This window comes from Neophocaena asiaeorientalis, unplaced genomic scaffold (assembly GCF_003031525.2).
Source record: "Neophocaena asiaeorientalis asiaeorientalis breed wild unplaced genomic scaffold, Neophocaena_asiaeorientalis_V1.1 scaffold142, whole genome shotgun sequence".
In the NCBI taxonomy this organism is placed as follows: Eukaryota; Metazoa; Chordata; class Mammalia; order Artiodactyla; family Phocoenidae; genus Neophocaena; species Neophocaena asiaeorientalis.
Genome location: NW_020174563.1, coordinates 4702925 through 4721903, shown reverse-complemented (window position 1 = coordinate 4721903; position 18979 = coordinate 4702925). Strand labels below are relative to the sequence as shown.

The following is an 18979-nucleotide window of genomic DNA, read 5'->3' as shown; positions in this document are numbered from 1 at the left end:
TCATTATGCTTCTCTGTTAAAGTCTGATAAACATCCTCTTATAAAGTGTCCTTCTTTTCTAAACATTGAGGGGAAAGTCCCCCAAACATCTGTTCAAGAAATAGTAATGTACCGTTTCTGATTTATTTTTCAGCAATGGATCAAAAAGCAGATGGTAGGGAAAGAGAACTACTGGATCGGCCTCACAGACTCAGAGCAGGAAAACGAATGGAAGTGGCTGGATGGGACATCTCTAGAGTATAAGTGAGTCTCAGAAACTTCCAGATTGCTGGTCAGGCTCTCACTGGTCTATGTTTTCACCTCTTGCCAGACTGACTTCCTACAGTTTCTTCCTGAACGACCTTGTGTCCTACACGTTCCTCAAACTGAGGCTCCAGGTACCAGCTGCATGTTTATTTCCATGTAGGGAAATTATGGTTGAGAATCAATATGCTGTAAAAATAGGGGTTTTCTTTTTTCTTTTCATGGAGTGAATTTTTTTTCATTTCTACAAAAACAAACAAAACAACAAACAAAATAAACCACCAGACTCATAAAACCACCCAGGATGGCACTTGTGGCCGAGCGTGCTCTTTAAATGCTGCTGTGAAGGCCAAAGAAGCCCCAGGCTCCCCAGCATGGTCCGAGCTCACCAGCCATGTTTCTGATGAGAGCCGGGCACTCCCTTCAGGATGATGCCATCGATGCCCTGACCCCCTCTGTGCTTCTGGCCAGAGTGTGGGGATGAACTACAGGTTGATGACTGTCCTACACACAGAAAGTTCAAGTACACCACAAATGAAGGCGTTTGTGGGATGACCGTGTCCTGCAGGCTTGAAGAGTCTCTCTAAGTCCGATGTGACCTGAGTTCTATAAAGGCAGCAACAGAGAAGGGAAGCACTTCACAGAACCTTCTCGGAGCTCCTAGGGGCATAGACATCTCTATGAGCCTCATCCGACCCCCGTGCCCACTCCTGCCCTAATCCTACCCCATGGTCTGAAGAGGACTAACTTGTGCCCATTTAAATTTCACCTCTTTATCCTACTCCTGCTTTGCCTCTAATGGATGTGAAAATATGCGACACACACTGTACCAAATGGAGCAGAATTTATAAAAACCCACCTTTCCTTTGCTGGAGACAGAGAAGGCAGGCCCCGCAGAGGTTCAAGCAGGCATGTGGGCATCTCGGCTTCAGGACCATGTCCCGAGCATGGAGGAGCCACAGCATCCTTGGCACCAGGAGAGGAGAAAGCGAGGGTATTTCAGGTCCAAGACAGCATCACGCGCTTCGGGGCTGGAGCAGTAGAGGTCAAGGACAGGGAACAGGGGTTAGAAGGGATGGAGGGGCCAGATAGAGTTCCTGTGCGTGTCTGTGCATGGGGGTAGACAGACAGGCTTCTTTATACTTTTAAATCCTCCACGTGAAAAGCATGATTAGAGGATATAGGTGGAAACCAGAATAAGGCCATTTATTTTATTTTTTTAAAAAACCTTTTACTTAAAAATTGTGGTAAAATATATATAACATAACAATTACCATTTAAACCATTTTTAAGTGTAGATTCCAGCGTCAACTACATTTACATTGTTGTGTAAACTTCACCACCATCCATCTGCAGAATTTTTTCATCTTCCCAAACTGAAACCCTGTCCACGTTAAATAATAACTCTCTATTCCCCCCAGCCTGTAGTACCTACCCTTCTACTTTCTGTCTCTATGAATTTGACTCCTTTAAGTCACTCGTGTATGTGGAATCATTCAGTATTTGTCCTTTTGTAACTGGCTTATTTGACTGAGCATAATGTCTTCATGGTTCATCCATGCTGTAGCACGTGTCAGAATTTCTTTCCTCTTTAAGGCTCACTAATACTCTATTGTATGGATGGACCACAGTTTGTTTATCCATTCATCCATGGATGGACATGTGGGTTGCTTCCAACTTTTGGCTACTGTGAATAATGCTGCTGTGAACACAGGTGTGTAAATATGGGAATTCAGTTTTCAGCACAACCCTAGACCTCATTCCATGTGACCCTTATCACCCCCATGGGAGAGGTGGAAATGATCAGCCTAGAATGGACCTGACCCCCGAGGTGGGGTCACATAGCCAGGCACTGGGTCTATGATCTTACCATTGTGGGGGGTTTGGGGGGAGTGTTTAGAAACCGTACTTAGAGAAAGACAGTATATGTCTATTTTTTATTTTGGCTGCGGGCTGTAGTTGCGGTATGCAGGTTCTCGGGATCTTTCATTGTGGCACGCAGGCTCTTTGTTGTGTGGCGCAGGCTTCTCTCTAGTTGTGGCGTGCAGGCTTCTTTTCTCTCTCTAGTTGTGGTGCGTGGGCTCCAGAACACATGGGCTCCATAGTTGCGGCATGCGGGCTCTCTAGCTGAGGTGTGCGAGCTCAGTAGTTGTGGCGCACGGGCTTAGTTGCCCCTTGGCATGTGGGATCTTAGTTCCCTGACCAGGGATCGAACCCGTGTCCCCTGCATTGGCAGGTAGACTGTTTACCACTGGACCACCAGGGAAGTCCCGACAATATATGTTTTTGCTCCTGCACCCCATCACAAGTGCTGTGCTGGAGCGCACACTGGAAATTTTGGGTCCATAGCTAGGTTCATCCTACCACAAGGGAGTTCTGGGTGGGGGCTGGCGAAGGCCATTTCTTTTAAAAGAACGACCAAACTTCAAGGTGGAACGTTTGAAGATTTTAGGTCTGCTCCGAACTGCCCCAGACTGCCCCCAGGGCAAATGGATATCTGCCTCCTGGCTCAGCAGACATCCTGTCTGCTCCCTGCGCACCTGTCCTTGGGGAGACGAAGCCACACCACACCCTGGCACTCGGGAATTTGGCCGCCAGCCCGAGGAGGGCATCCAGCACAGCAGAGATATGCTTCAGGAGAGTCAAAACAGTTGTGAGAGTTGTCACCTAAAATCGGACCAGTGGCAGGGGGTGGGGCACGGGAGGCAGAGACTACTAAGGGAAAGAGAAATTTGTGACTGACAGTCTAGAGTGCCGGGATCATTTTTTTTTTAAGGGAGTCAGTGGGGAGCTGGAAAAAAAAAAACAAAAAACCTCAGTCCCCTCCACTTTTCTCACAACCATAAATACGAAAAAGGTCTGGGTTAGACTCACTAAGAAATTCAATCTGAAGCCCTCCTATAAGCAAAAACTGGATTGGCCCACATGGAATGGATTGAGAGGGAACAGAACAGTACGGCCTATGCCAGCTCTCCCAAAGTGGAAGTTTCCTCGTCTCTCCCAGGCTCCAGCAGGAATTATGTGATTTGGGAGGAGAGCACCAGAATTGGTACCTGGGACCTGAGAAGGCTCACATCCCCAGACACCTTCCTGGGAGCTCTGTTCCCAGCCACAGCCCAGACAGTGCTTCTAGTTTTCCACCCAAAGGAATACATAGACATGTAAAAAACCCTAGGATCACATTTTTTTTTTTTAACATCTTTACTGGAGTATAATTGCTTTACAATGGTGTGTTAGTTTCTTCCCACTAGCTACCTATTTTACGTTTGGTAGTGTATATATGTCCATGCCATTCTCTCACTTTGCCCTTGGGATCACATTTTAAAAGCAAGAATAAATTAGGCAGACATATTATGAGGCCTCAATAGCTGAAGGCTAATTTAACTTGACATAGAATAATAAACACAGTACAAACTAGAAAAAGAGCTAGTGTAGCGAGGGGAGAGAGTACCTGCCCTAGAGTCAATAAGGTGTGGGTTCCAGGTCCGGACTCAGCACTCAACAGCTCGTGACCTTGTGCAAGTTACTCAACTTTGGAATCTCCATGCCCTCATCTAGAAATGAAGATTCCAGAAGGACCGATGTCAGTATTGTGAAAATTAAATGAGATAATATACATCAAGCATTGAGGACATTGCGCCCATGGGAAGTGCTCAAGAATTATTACTCCTATTGTCATCACTGTCATCATTTTCATACTAGTCACTAATCGCAGGATAACACTTCCTAGCAGTTATGGATTATACCATGTCCTGAAGAAGATGCCACACACACGACAGGTTTGTGAAGACAAGAAGAATGTTCCCTGCCGTGGCCTGGGGATGGGGCTCTAGGCTCTCAGGGGTCTCCCAACACGATACAGCTCCCCAAGTACCTCTCCATCGACTCAGACTCACCTGTACCCTCCTTCTCTTTGCTTCTGTGGCCTCCAAGAATCCACTTCCTTTCCCCTGCCACCCACATCCACTTCCCTTTCCCCTGCCACCCACAGTGGTTTCTGGACCTGGCACCTCCCCGTACTTTGTGCAGGCTACAGAAGAAGTCAGTCTCCCTACTTTACTCTTATCCTTTTTCTCCAACACGCGCACACACACCCCTTGTGAAATTATTTCAGGCTGCTGAGGGGACTGTTAAAGAGGAAACACACAAAGGATAAAAGGTTCTCTCCTCTGCCTCTTGCCCCCACTCCATTTTTATACTGAGAGCTGGCTGAGAAAGACAGTGCTGGAATAAACAGACAAAAAGCTACGGTGATGTGGATTGGATGCCAGAAGCTTAGGGCACACGTGGACTTGAACGGAGGTTTATTTCCCATGAAACATACGACCTGACTCACTAAATCTTATGACGATTAGGGAAAAGGATGGCATGAGAAGCAATCTGTGATGTCTCAGGATGGTCCCCAGGACAGGTTTCCAAATGCGTTGGGTCCACACACCAATACAATTCCAAGAGAAAGACTGGAGGGCTGACTCATGTTGCCAAGATTTTAGTTGCCCAACTAAGGACGTGGGTTTTAAAAATCACCTATCAACGGTGACTTCCCTGGTGGTCCAGTGGTTAAGACTCCACACTTCCAGTGCAGGGGGGCACGGCTTCGATCCCTGGTCAGGGAACTAGGATCCCACATGCTACACAGCACAGGCAAAAAAAAAAAAAAAAAATCACCTATCAACAAATCTCAGCACAAAAACAAGAATAAAACCAAGAAAAGACAGTTGGCCATCACACATACACACAGAGTTGTCCTCATTTTTCTCTTTTCACCACAGACCTGTGAGAACTTCATTCTTGCCCAGCACCAGTCCTCTGACTGGACATTGGGATCCACTGGCCCACAGTCCCATGATAACATTCAGTGAATTATCCTGGAGTGTCCACCATGACCCAGCCTCTGTGCTGGTTTGGAGGATCTTTTCTGGAGTTTGGGGCACAATACGAGTGAGAGGTACTGTTCTTCTACTCATGTAAAAACAGTCTGATTTCCAGGACCCTGTCACAATCAAGAAGACAGACACTCTGACCCTAAACGTGGATACAGTGAAGAGCGGGGCTTCAAAGGAGGTTTCAATGCTCTCCTCTCAGTAATTAATAGAACAAGTATTGAAGAGATAGAAAAACCAAGAGGGATATAGCAGACACTATCAACTAACTTGACTTCATTGATATTTATGGGACTTTTCACCCAACAACTACAAATACACATTCTTTTCAAGTGCGTATGATATGTTCACCAAGATCAACTATGGGCTGGGTCATCAAACAAGTCTCCATAAATTTAAAAGCGCTGGAATTATGTAGTGTATGTTCTCTCACCAAAACAAAATTGAATTAGAAATCAATAACAAAAAGATATCTGTAAAATCACCAAATATTTGGAAATTAAAGACACACTTCTAAATAACCCATGGGGCAAAGGAGAAATCACAAAGGAAATTTGCAAATGTTTCAAAGACAAAGAAAACATAACATACCAAAATCTGTGAGATGAAGCTAAAACAGTATATACAGGGGCATTTATAAATTTAAAATGCTTATATTAGAAAAATATTTTAAAGTTGAAAATTAATGACCTAAGCTTCTACTTTATGAGGGTAGAAGAAGAAATGCAAATTAATCCCAAAGCAAGCAAAAGCAAGGAAATAATAATGACTGGAAAGCAATGAAATAGAAAACAGACAAACCAGGGAGAAGACCAGTGAAATCAGGAGCATGTCAAAGCTGGTCTTTCTACTCTTGATGGAATAAATGCCGGTGTGTCATTTGGCAAAGGTCATCACTGTCAATGGAGACTGCCTGGTAGGCACGGGGCAGCCAAACACATGGGATGGAGACTGCCCACTTGCTCAAAGCAGAAATGTAAGGGAGCCTTTGAAGGCCTTTCCTGCCCACCCTCCTTGCAGTTGCCCACCTTAGATCACCAGAGATATGCTGTGCTTCCTGAGAGTCTCCCAAAACACACTTGAAGCTCCTCTCTTCCTCTTGTCCATTTCTTGGTCCCCTGCACAGGATATCATTTAACGGGAGCATGCTGTCAAGTTACGAGTAACAGCTTTCATCTCTGCACTGCAAAGACAAAACATGGGCTGCCCTTCTGTCCACACAGATGGCTACACGTAATATTATATACTACATTTTTAGAATATAGAACCATAGAATGGTAAGGACCAGAAGGGAACCTTTGGCATCATCTACTTCAATACTAACTCGCTCTAGTCATGCCTCATGTTTGTATCAGTGGCACTGGCTTTGGCCACTAGAGAGAAATCTTCCACTGTTCAGACCTCTATAGCGGGAGAAAATTCTACAGCAAAGAAACACTTCTTACTACTAAGATTTTCCTGTTTTGAGGCCAGGCTCTTACCAGCAGAAGTTTCTTGGCCACGAAGGCTCAGTCAATCTTGTGGTTGATGAGAAATACTAAGTTGTGAGGGTTGGAAGGGGCTGTTCCCAAAATTGAGAGTTTGTGCTCTACCTCCATTAGTATAAACCCAGAATCCTGGGGGGTGTTTCACACCCACTGGCTGAGGTGCTTGCAATGATTCCAGCTCCCTGGAAGAGGGAGTCCCGATGCTTCCATGGTCCCCAGTGTACTCAAAATACAGTGTCCAAGTACATACACACCTTGCTACCCAACCACTTCTCTGACATGTATGTTATAATGTGGCATTCAAGGATCTGGCGCCCAGGTTTCAGCCATTCTTCTTTCCAGAATCTACCTATGAATGAGGTTTAGGAAACATTTAAGCTGAAATTCTTCTCCAAAATATATACATTCTATTTATCTGACACGTTCTGCTCTATTACAAACATGCAGACTGGGGGGATTTGCCACAAATCATTCCATGTGATTTTAGCTTTTCCAAAGAGATGCTGTGAGACTTAGTCTTTGAGACAAATTCCTCCTGCAGCCTGGCTTCAGGCTACTCCACCGCACATCCATGCTGGTCCCACCTGAGTCACTCCACTCACAGCCACCTTCTACCTTTAGTCCTGAAGGATTGCTTTAAGCACTGCATGTGAAGAATTCCAGTGACCTGGAAAAAAACGAATGGAGGATGGTGATAAAGACAATCTCCTTTCTTATCAAGCAGTTCTCTTTTTGTCTCATCTGTAAATCCCTTTTGTCTACTCAAAAGGGCAAGGAAATACAAGGGGAAAATATTAAACAGATCTTCTATCAGAATTCCTATTTATTATTATTCCTATTTATTATTTATTATATAATAAATAATATTATAATAAATCCTATTATATTTATTATATAAATATTCCTATTTATTATTCCTATTTATTCCCAACTAACTGGGAGATAAAGAATATTAAATGTCCTGTCAGTATGCATCGAGAATCACAATCTCAAATTTGATAAACAAAATTGGAAGGGAACCCCCTCGTATAACTACAGAAATGAACAACGTGTACACCAACGACATCAAAGTGCCCGGGCATTGTTGTCATTTCCGGGAGGGTCCTTCAAGGTGGAAACACACACACAAAAAAGCTTGCCTGAAAGTTTCCTTCCAACTTCATCTCTTTCTGGCATCACTGTGACAGTCTGAGGGTTTTACCTCATTTGTTTCTTGCCTGTGATATAATTTCTGAGAGGGCTGGGACTCTATTCTCCACAGTGCCGTGTTGCCATCAGCTAGCATTATTTATCCCTGGCACATAGTTGGTGCTCTGTGAATATCTGTCGAATGAATGAGTTAACGAATGACCATTTCTGACTTCCACCTGAGTATCGTCCCACATTTACTCTCATCAGTTGATGGTTTCATCTAAATTATCTCTTCATCACTAGATTTATTTAAGTGAGTTCATTTCATTTTATAAAATATCCCAAAATATACAGTTGGCTTGGGGGAGTCCATGCTACCTTGTTACATCCTTTAACTGTAAATTTCAACTCTCCTTTCCCATCGCCCTGATTTTTGCTGGTCTTGTCGTCGAAAGAAGCAGGACAACATGGGCTCTGTCCCCAGGTGACCCTGGTAAGAGCCTGGCCTCAGAAAAGGAAAATCTTAGTAGTGAGAAGTGTTTCTTTGCTGTAGAACTTTCTCCTGCTATCAGGGTCTGTACAGTGGAAGATTTCTCTCTAGCGGCCAAAGCCGCAGCCACTCTGATACGAACATGAAGCATGGACCAGAGTGAGTTATTATTAGATGATGCTGGTTGGGTAATGAGTCATCGTTTATGGGAAGCACTTCCTGCTGCAGATGTTTTTTCGGACCCTCCGCACGAGGCAAGCTTGTCCTCTTAGGAGGTAACCACAAGCTTCTGTGCAAAGACCTGGTTCTCAGAGAAAACGTAGTCTTTCAAGTTTTGAGTCTTGGAAGCACATCTAATTTATTGCTTGGAAATAGAGTCAGGGACAGCAAACGTTGGCAAAGGGGTGCTTTGAGCAGCAGCATGCAAGTTAAGCCCCAAATGAGCTCATCCTAAAGAAAACTTGTTTTAAAGACTTTAATCTCTCTCCCCAAAACGGCAGTGAGATGTATAAGTCATCTTCAGTAAGAATAAATTACTATTTCTTTCTATAGCAATTAACTATCTACAACTTAGCCAGAAAACCATAACCAAGTGTTTATAATTGTAGGTTCTTGTAAGTGTATATCAAGCGTCTTTCGCTCTCTCTGCCTGACTCTGACTTGTTAGAGACAAGATATCAGAACGTACGAGGATCCCTCTGGGTTCTTCCAAGAATGTGTGTGTGTGCGTGTGTGTGTGTGGTCCTCAGAATGCATATACATTCACACACAGATATACACCCACATGCCCAGCAGTCAGCATTCCAGTGCACGTTAGAAAGCTGTCATTCATCTAACTGTGTTGGAGACAGATTTACTCTCTCAGCAATGTTATGAAGCAGCTCAGTGAGCTGATTGCTCTGTGGCAATGATAACAAGCCTGCAGGGAGATGCTGCATAACACAGCGCTCTGCAAAACAGCTGCTTATTCTGAACCCGAGTGTGCACAGCTTTTTAAACAGTGCATTTTCATTCCCGGACAAATGGCAGGCCTTGGTTTTGTTTTTTACATTTCTCTGCTGCTCTTGGGTAAAGAAAACTTCTCTGTGGCTTTGCAGATAATATCTGATTTCTGTTTTCTTAAAAGAAATTGGAAAGCTGGACAGCCAGATAACTGGGGTCATGGCCATGGGCCTGGAGAAGACTGTGCTGGGCTGATTTATGCTGGGCAGTGGAACGACTTCCAATGTGAGGACATCAATAACTTCATTTGCGAAAAAGACAGGGAGACAGGTAAGCAGCAGAGGTGATTTAAGAGAGAGCCACTGAGCTTATATCTTATTAAAGGGCAAGAGGTGATGAGTATAAGGGATCTGAATGTAGGCTCGGTAATCGGCTTCCAGTCCTGGTTCTGCCATTTACTAGCTGGGCAAGCTATTAACCTCAGGGAAATAATAATATCTTCTTAATGGGGTTGTGGTGAGGACTTAAATAAGTTAATAAATGTGCCTAATGTAGAGGAAGTATTCAATAAATATTAGACTAAAAGGCCTAGGTCATTACCTTATAATATTGTCAGTCAATTGTTATTTAACATATGGCACCAGTGTTGTGTCTTTTTCATAGAGTTCCATGCACGGATAATTCAGGTGGCCAAGCATTCAATTCCACGTGTATTTATTGAGCATTTACTATGGGCCAGATGCTGTGCTAGATAATGTAGGGATATAGTTTCCCTGCCTCCTTCTAAGCTCATAAGCCTAAGAGGCATTTGGAGATTCTCTTTTTCATTTCAAAAGGTACTTATGTAAAACTTCATTAAATACATGACCCTCTTCAGGACATAGCATCTTAGTTTTCTTCATCAGAACTAGATTTGAAAGTTTGTGGTGGGTGAAGGAGGAAATGGGGGTGAATGGTAATAGGTATGGGTTTCTTTTAGGGGTGATGAACATGTTCTAAAATATTAGATAGTTCTAAACTATACAACCTTGTGAATATTATGTAATTCTATCTCATAAAGTCTTTATTTTGAAAGTTGGTGGGAGACCTTGAAGGGCAGGCACTATCTTTGTGCTCTCCCTCTGCTGTGCTCCACAGCACCAGTATCACCCCAAGGGGAGCTTTTACACACGTCTGATGCCCAGTTTTTTGCAGCTGCCACGCAGGGAACACCCCTTGATCTCCTGGCTCTAGTGGCCAGTGAGCTTGCATTCCTGGGTCCCATGAGACTATAACAAACAAATCATTCTTGGCCAGCTGCTATCCCCAGGGGACTGTGCAGACAGCAAACTGAATCATACCCCCAGTGTTTCTGTGAAAGAGGCCTATTTGCTTGTCCTGGAGCTTCAGCAAGAGGGGTAGGCTTCTGGTTTGGCTCATCTAGGGACCTACTGAGGCGCCCTCCAGGGACAAAGGCTGGTGGATGCCATCTTTGTGACCTCCCTCTGCCTCGTGACAGGGTGCAGGTAGCTCCCAGGATGGAGGTTGTACACTTGTCTGGCACCCTGATTTTTGCAACAACTGTGCAGGAGACACTTCTAGGTCACCCAGTTCTGGTGGCCAGTGGGACATACCTTTCAGTCCCACAAGACTATAAATATTTGCATACTTTAAAAGCTGCTGCCTGAAGGTCTAGTTTCTAATCAGCAAGACTCTAGTTGCTGACTGAGATCCTCCCCTTTGGGGCACTGACAGGTCTTGGCACACTCAAATGCTAGGAGCCACTAAAAATAAAAAAGGCTGCTTGAACAATCACAGTGGTTTGAAGGACAAGCAAGAGCTAGGGCAGTGTTGAAAGATAAGGTTCATTCCTACAAGATGCCACTCCCTCAAGATTGGGAAAGAGGGTTGTTTTATCTAGTTTGACAACACAGAGAGTCAAGCAAAATGAAGAAAGATACATATGTTCTGAATGAAAGAACAAGATAAAACCTTATAAAAAGTCCTTAGTGGAGATAAGTGATGTACCTATTAAAAAGTTCAAAATAATAGTTATAAAGATGCTCACACTGAACTCGGGAGAAGAATAGATGAACACAGTTAGACTTCAATAAAGAGACAGAAAATATAAGAAAGTACCAAATAGAAGTTACAGAGCTGAAGAATACAATAACTGAACTGGAAAATATATACTAGTAGGATTCAGTAGCAGACTAGAAGCAGAAGAAAGGATCAGTGAGCTCAAAAGCAGGGCAGTGGAACACACCCAGTGGAAGCAAAAAGAAAAAAGAATGAAAAAACGTGAAGATAGTTTAAGGTACTTAAGAGACAATGTGAGGTGGTCCAACATTCACATTATAGGGGCCCAGAAGGAGAAGAGAGGGGTAAAGGGGCAGAAACTTCTTGAAGAAATAATGGCTGAAAACTTCCCCAACCTTGGGAAGGAAACAGACATCCAAACCCAGGAAACCCAGAGTTCCAAATAGGAGGAACCCAAAGATACCCACACCAAGACACATTATAATTAAAATGTCAGAAGTTAAAGACAAGGAGAGAATCTTAAAAGCAGCAAGAGAAAAATAACTTGTTACATACAAGGGAACCCCTATGGACTGTCAGCTGATTTTTCAGCAGAAACTTGGCAAGCCAAAAGGGAGTGGAATGGTTTTATTAAAAGTGTTCAAAGAAAAAACCTTCCAGTTAAGAATACTCTACCCAGCAAAGTTATCCTTCAGAATTGAAAGAGAGAGTTTTCCAGACAAGCAAAACCTAAAGGAGTTCACCACCACTAGACCAGCCTTACAAGAAATGTTAAAGAGGCTTCTTTACACTGAAAAGAAAGGGTGCTAATTAAAAACAGGGAAACATATGAAAGTATAAATCTCACTGGTAAAGGTCAAAATATATTTACCTTTACATATATATAGTAAAATTCAGAATACTCTAATGTTGTAAAGGTAGTGGATTAACACTTATAAAGCTAGTATGAAGGTTAAGAGACAAAAGTAATAAAAATAACTACAACTACAATGATTTGTTAAGGGATACACAAGATTAAAAGATATAAATTGTGACATCAAAAACATAAAATGGTGTGGGGGCAGGGAGTAAAAACACAGAGTTTTAGAATGCATTCAAACTTAAGTTGTTATTAAAATAGACTGTTATAAATATAAATTGTTATATGTAAGCCTCATGATAACCACAATGCAAAAACCTATAGTAGATATATAAAAGATAAATAGAAAGGAATCTAAGCCTACCACTACAGAAAATCATCAAGTCACAAAGGAAGAGAGCAAGAGAAGAAGAAACAGAGGAACTACAAAACAGCCAGAAAACAATTAACAAAATGGCAGGTAATACATATCTTTTAATAATTATTTTAAACATAAATGGACTACATTCTCCAGTCAAAAGACATAGAATGGCTGAATGGATAAAAATACAAGACCCGTCTATATGCTGCCTACAAGAGACTCACTTCAGATGAAGGATACACACAGACTGAAAGTGAAGATGTAAAAAGATATTCCATGCAAATGAAAACCCAAAGAAAGATGGGGTAGCTATATTTATATCAGACATAATAGACTTTAAAACAAAGACTGGAATAAGAGACAAAGAAGGTCATTACATAGTGATAAAGGAATCAATCCAACAAGAGTATATAACATTTGTAAATATTTATGCACCCAACATAGGAGCACCTAAGTAAAAAAAGCAAATATCAACAGACCTAAAGGGAGAAATAGACAGCAGTACAGTATTAGTACCCCACTTTCATCAGTGAATAGATCATCCAGACCAAAAAATCAATAAGGAAACATTGGCCTTAAATGGCACATCAGATCAGGTGGACCTAACTGATAGAAAAAATCCCATCCCAAAGCAACAGAATACACATTCTTCTCAAGTGTACATGGAACATTCTCCAGAATATATCATGTTAGGCCACAAAAAAAAGTCTCAATAAATTTAAGAAGATTGATTTCTAGCCTCATACCATTGTGACTGGAAAAGATGCTTGATATGGCTTCAATCACAAGAAGAAAACTGGAAAAATCACAAATATGAGGAGATTAAACAACATGCTGCTGAACAACCAGTGGGTCAAGGAAGAACTCAAAAAGGAAGTAAAAAATATAGTGAGACAAATGAAAATTCAACATACCAAGACTTATGGGATGTAGCAAAGCAGTTCCAGGAGGGAGGTTCATAGCAATACATCCTATATCAAGAAAAAAAGATCTCAGATAACCTAACCTTACCCCTCAAGGAACTAGAAAAAGAACAAATGAAGCCCAAAGTTAGTTGAAGGAAGGAAATAAAGATCAGAGTGGAAATAAATGAAATAGAGACTAAAAAGATAATAGAAAAGATTAATGATAGAGCTGGTATTTGAAAGATAAACAAAATCGACCATCTTTTAGCTAGATTTACCAAGAAAAAAATATGGGCTCAAATATATGCAATCAGAAATGAGAGAGGAGGGGCTTCCCTGGTGGCGTCCAAAAAAAAAAAAAAAAAAAAAAAAAAAAGAAATGAGAGAGGAGACACTGTAACCGGTATCACAGAAATACAAAGATCACTATGAACAATTATACACCAACAAATTGGACAACCTATGAGAAATAAATTCCTAGAAACATACCATCTACAAAGAAATGAATCATGAAGAAATAAAAAAATCTGAACAGACCAATTACTAGTAAAGAGATTGAATAAGTAATCAAAAACCTCCCAATAAACAAAAGTCCAGGGCCAGATGGCTTCATTAGTGAATTCTACCAAACGTTTAAAGAAAAATTAATACCAATCCTTCTCAAACTCTTCCAAAAAATAGAAGAGGAGGAAGCACTTCCAAACTCATTTTATGAGGCCAGCATTACCCTGATACCAAAGCCAGACAAGGACACTACAAGAAAAGAAAATTACAGGCCAATATCCTTGATGAACTATAGATGTAAAAATCCTCAACAAAATATTAGCAAACCGAATTCAACAATACAGTAAAAGAATTATATGCCATGATCAAGTGGGATTTATTCCAGGGATATAAGGATGGTTTAACATCCACAAATCAATCAATGAGATACACTACATTAACAGAATGAAAGGAAAAAATCATATATCATCTCAATAGATGCAGAAAAGCATTTGACAAAATTCAGTGTTCATTTATGATAAAAAAAAAACCACTCTCAAATGGATTCCCTGTAGAGGGAAACTCTCTATAGAGGGTCTGTGACAGGCCCACAACTAACATCATACTCAATGGTGAAAAGCTGAATACTTTTGTTCTAAGAACAGGAACAAGACAAGGATGCCCACTCTCACCACTTTTATTCAGCATAGTATTGGAAATCCTAACCAGAGCAATTAGGCAAAAAAAAAAAAAGGCATCCAAATCAGAAAGGAAGAAGTAAAACTGTCACTATTTGCAGGTAACATGATATTTTATATATAGAAAACCCTAATGGCTCCACCAAAAAAAAAAATGTTAGAACTAATAAATGAATTCTGTAAAGTCGCAGGACACAAAAATCAATGTACAAAAATATGTTGTGTTTCCATACACTATAACAAACGATCAGAAAGAGAAATGAGGGAAACAATACCATTTGCAGTTGCATCAAAAAGGAAAAAAATACCTAGGAATAAATTTACCCAAGGAGGTGAAAGACCTATACACTGAAAACTATAAGACACTGATGAAAGAAACTGAAGAAGACCCAAATAAATAGAAAGATATTCTGTGTTCATGGATTGGAAGAATATTGTTAAAATGTCCATACTATCCAAAGCAATCTACAGATCCAATGCAATCCCTAGAAAAATTCCTATGGCATTTTTCACAGAAATAGAACAAACAATCCTAAAATTTGTATGGAACAATGAAAGACCCCAAATAGCCAAAGTAATCTTGAAAACGAAGAGCAAAGCTAGACACAGTCCCTGATTTCAAACTATATTACAAAGCTACAGGGATCAATACAGTGTGGTAGTGGCATAAAAACAGATACATAGATCAGTGAAACAGAATATATATAACCCAGAAATAAATCCATGCATATGGATTATTGGTCAACTAACTTATGATAAAGGAGCCAAGAATATACAGTGGGGAGAGGACAATCTCTTCAATAAAAGCTATTGAGAAAACTGGACAGCCACATGCAAAAGAATGAAACTGGACCACTCTCTTATACCATACACAAAAATAAGCTCAAAATGGGTGAAAGACTCAAATGTAAGACCTGAAACCATAAAATTCCTGGAAGAAAACATAGGTGATAATCTCCTTGACATTGATCTTGGTAATGATTTTTTGGATCTGACAACAAAAGCAGAAATAAGCAAGTGTGACTACATCAAACCATAAAGCTTCTGCAAAGCAAAGAAAACCATCAACAAATGAAAAGTCGGCTTACTGAATGGGAAAAAATATCTGCAAATCATAGAACTGATAAGGTGCTAATATCCCAAATATATGAAAAATTCACACAACTCAATAGCAAAACACCAAACAATCCCATTGAAAAATGGTCATAAAATCTGAACAGACATTTTCCCAAAGAAGACATACAGACGGCCAACAGGTACATGAAAAGCTGCTCAACATCCCTAATCATCAAGGAAATGCAAACCACAATGAGATATCACCTCACACCTGTCAAAATGGTCATTATAGAAAAGACAAGTGTTGGCGAGGATGTGGAGAAAAGGGAACGCTTATGCACTGTTGGTGGGAATGTAAATTGGTGCAGCCACTATGGAAAAACAGTATGGAGGTTCCTCAAGAAATTAAAAATATAATAGAACTACCATATGATCCAGCAATTCCACTTCTAGGTATTCATCTGAAGAAACAAAAACATTAACTTGAAAAGATATATGTACCCTTATGTTCACTGGAGCATTATTTACAATAGCATTATTTACAATATGGAAGCAGTCTAAGGGTCCATCAATAGATGAATGGGTAAAGAAAATGCAGTATATAAATACAATGGAATATTATTATTCAGCCATAAAAAAGAATGAAATATTGCCATTTGTGACAACATGGATTAACCTTGAGGGCATTATGCTAAGTGAAATAAGTCAGACAGAGACAGACACCATATGATCGCACTTATATGGAACCTTATAAAAAAAAATGGAACTCATAGATACAGAAAACAGGTGGTTGCCAGAGGCGGAGAGTGGTGGGGTGTACAAAATGGGTGAAGGGGCTCAAAATGTATAAACATCTAGTTATAAAACAAATAAGGCATGGTAATGTAATGTCATGTACAGCATGGTGACTATAGTTAATAATCCTGTTATATATCTGAAAGTTGCTAAAAGAGTAAATCTTAAAAATTCTCATCACAACAACAGCAACAAAATTATAACTATATGTGGTAGTGGATGTTAACTAGACTTACTGTGGTGATCATTTTGCAATATATACAAATTTGGAATCACGTACACTTGAAACTAACATGTTATATGTCAATTTTATCTCAATTTTTAAAAACAAAGTTGATGACAAAAATATATTTTGCTCAAATTATTTTTGACAGTAACTGGGGCACAAATTATGCATTTATCCATTCAACAGTCATGTATTGAAAACCTCTAGTGTGTCAAGCACTCCTCCAAGTGCTAGAGGTCTCCAGACACGTAAGAAACTCCCATCCTGGTCAGTTTCAGGAAAAGAACACAAATATCTCAACAAGAGATTATAGTAGAGGGTGACAAGTGACCCAGATTTGTCATTTGTTAGCCTTCTTTGGCCATTTGGGATTTGAGTTGGGACTAGGATTCCCCAAAATAGGCTCTTTCAAAGTGAATTTTACCTTTTATTTAATCTGAGTAAGAATTTCTAGGCATTTATTTGAAAAAATAATTATTGAACGATGTGTTTGGAATGTTTCCTATAAAAACACATGTTCCTTTTTTGAATTATACATTAACATTGTTCTTTAAGAAAAACTAACACCCATCCTTTTTCCTTTCTTTTAGTACTATCACCTGCATTATAATGGACTGTGATATAATAATAAGAGCAAATTTTCGGACAGTTCTCAAAGGCAAAAGATACTTCTTCCTCATTGCATCACCTTCTCACCAGATTGAAAAAAAGCACTGAAAACCAATTACTGAAAAAATTGACAGCCAACGTTCTTTACCATCTGCCATTACTTAAGGACTTGGGAACAAAAGTGTTCCCCCAGTATGATACATTGATTTTCAGTATGCAAATGGACTGAATCACATAGATTTTTCTCAGCCAGTAATCATACGGTTATGCAAATCATGTCTTCCAGAGTATGGAATGCTCCAATCAGAAAAAAGATTATCATTGGTTGTTGAGCTTTAGGAAGAACTGAAAACGTATACTGTGTAAACAGTACCTTACATTTCTAAAATCCCACATGTAGGAAAAATATGCAGACATACAGATATATAGGTCAACTTTTAGTAACAATATGAAATATACTTAAAGAGCTTTTAAAACTTTGTATTTTTGTACAAAATATTTGCCTTTTTACAATTTTTTTCTTTTTTTTTGTTATTTTACCATTATAGTACATGAAGCCAAAGAAAACAATAATGGTACTAATAAAAACTCATAGGGTTTCTTGTCAGATTTAATTCTACACAGTGGCAAAGAATTTCTTTCAGTTGTGGTTTAAAAAAATAATTAAATATGTGTGTATATGTGTATTTTTTAATGTATCATTTCCTCAGAGGAATCAATCACTTGAAATGTCTAAGAAGTGTCCTTGCAGATTTTGCCAGTGTAGGTCAAGCCTGAGCATGTGTGTGGCTCAGTCAAGTGGGCCATGCATCAAGCCCATCACCAGCCAAGACTCTTGCTGTGTGTCTGCCAGGCTCAGAGGAAGTGGTCAACTCAGGATGTGCTTTTACTTCATTTTGGCGGAGTCAGGGGTGGTGGAGAGGCATCTGTTGGGAAGGGCAGAGCACCTGAATCTGGCTATCTAGAAGGTCCTGTTTTATGGCTGAGGTATGAATATACTTGGTATCAGACCCATACCAGAGCTGATATTAAATGTCAGGAAAGTATGGCATCACATCGGCCAAAGGCAGAGATGCTAGAAAGATGGGGACGCCTATACACTACCTGGAAAGTTTATGTTTTCTTCAGTCAGATTCCAAAGAATCCGTAATTCCAAGGCACATGCATGATGAAATGCAAGAATAAAATCTTGGCCACTATGTTGAACTCTTGCAAAGAACCTTTTGTCTGAGCCCATCTACCTTCTACTCCTTGACTTGCCATTGAAAAGTCTAACATGAAATGTGCTGAAAACAGGCTTAGATGTAACTGATGCTCAAAGGTAAGATTTCCATCCAACAGATTCCCTCTCCTCTCCTCCCAAGGAGCTCCCCAGCAGTGCTGCTACCTATCCCACATACAATGGTAAAAGAATAAAGACAGAGTTTGATTTTCACACCTGCAGCTGTGTGGACTGTGTTGTCTTGCCCTGGTCACTGTTCATGCCATCTCTGCAGCCCAGGAATGGTCACCTCCTCAGCACCTTTATGCCCTGCTGTCCTGTCCATGTAGTCTGGTCGGGCTGGTAGGACCCACTGTCATCTGGGCCCTATGACACAAGACAGGCACTGGACTCTGGTACCTCTTCAGGCTCAAGACCTTCTATAGACTAAACTCTATCCTCTTTTTCATCCCCTTCTGGTTTCTTAGGTGTCAATTAAGATTCATGTTCAGAAGCAACTTGAACGTCTGATGCCATGCTCAGAAGAGAATGGTGCTGGCTCCCACAGCTGAGGGTGTTCCTAATAACAAC

The 18979-nt window shown here is 40.6% G+C and overlaps 1 protein-coding gene across 2 annotated transcripts in view; it reads left to right on the top strand.

The window, feature by feature from the left end:
* The window catches only part of COLEC12 (collectin subfamily member 12), a 192622-nt gene extending 174000 nt beyond the window's left edge, over nucleotides 1–18622 (top strand). Inside the window, exons 8-11 of one of the 2 annotated variants that reach the window (XM_024757940.1) lie at nucleotides 134–243; nucleotides 5016–5191; nucleotides 9361–9506; nucleotides 17169–18622. In XM_024757940.1, coding sequence (XP_024613708.1) covers nucleotides 134–243; nucleotides 5016–5191; nucleotides 9361–9431 — 357 coding nt within the window. In that variant the 3' untranslated portion in view covers nucleotides 9432–9506; nucleotides 17169–18622. The remainder of the gene's footprint in view (nucleotides 1–133; nucleotides 244–5015; nucleotides 5192–9360; nucleotides 9507–17168) is intronic. The other variant, XM_024757941.1, reaches the window with a different exon arrangement.
* The last annotated feature ends 357 nt before the right edge of the window (nucleotides 18623–18979 follow it).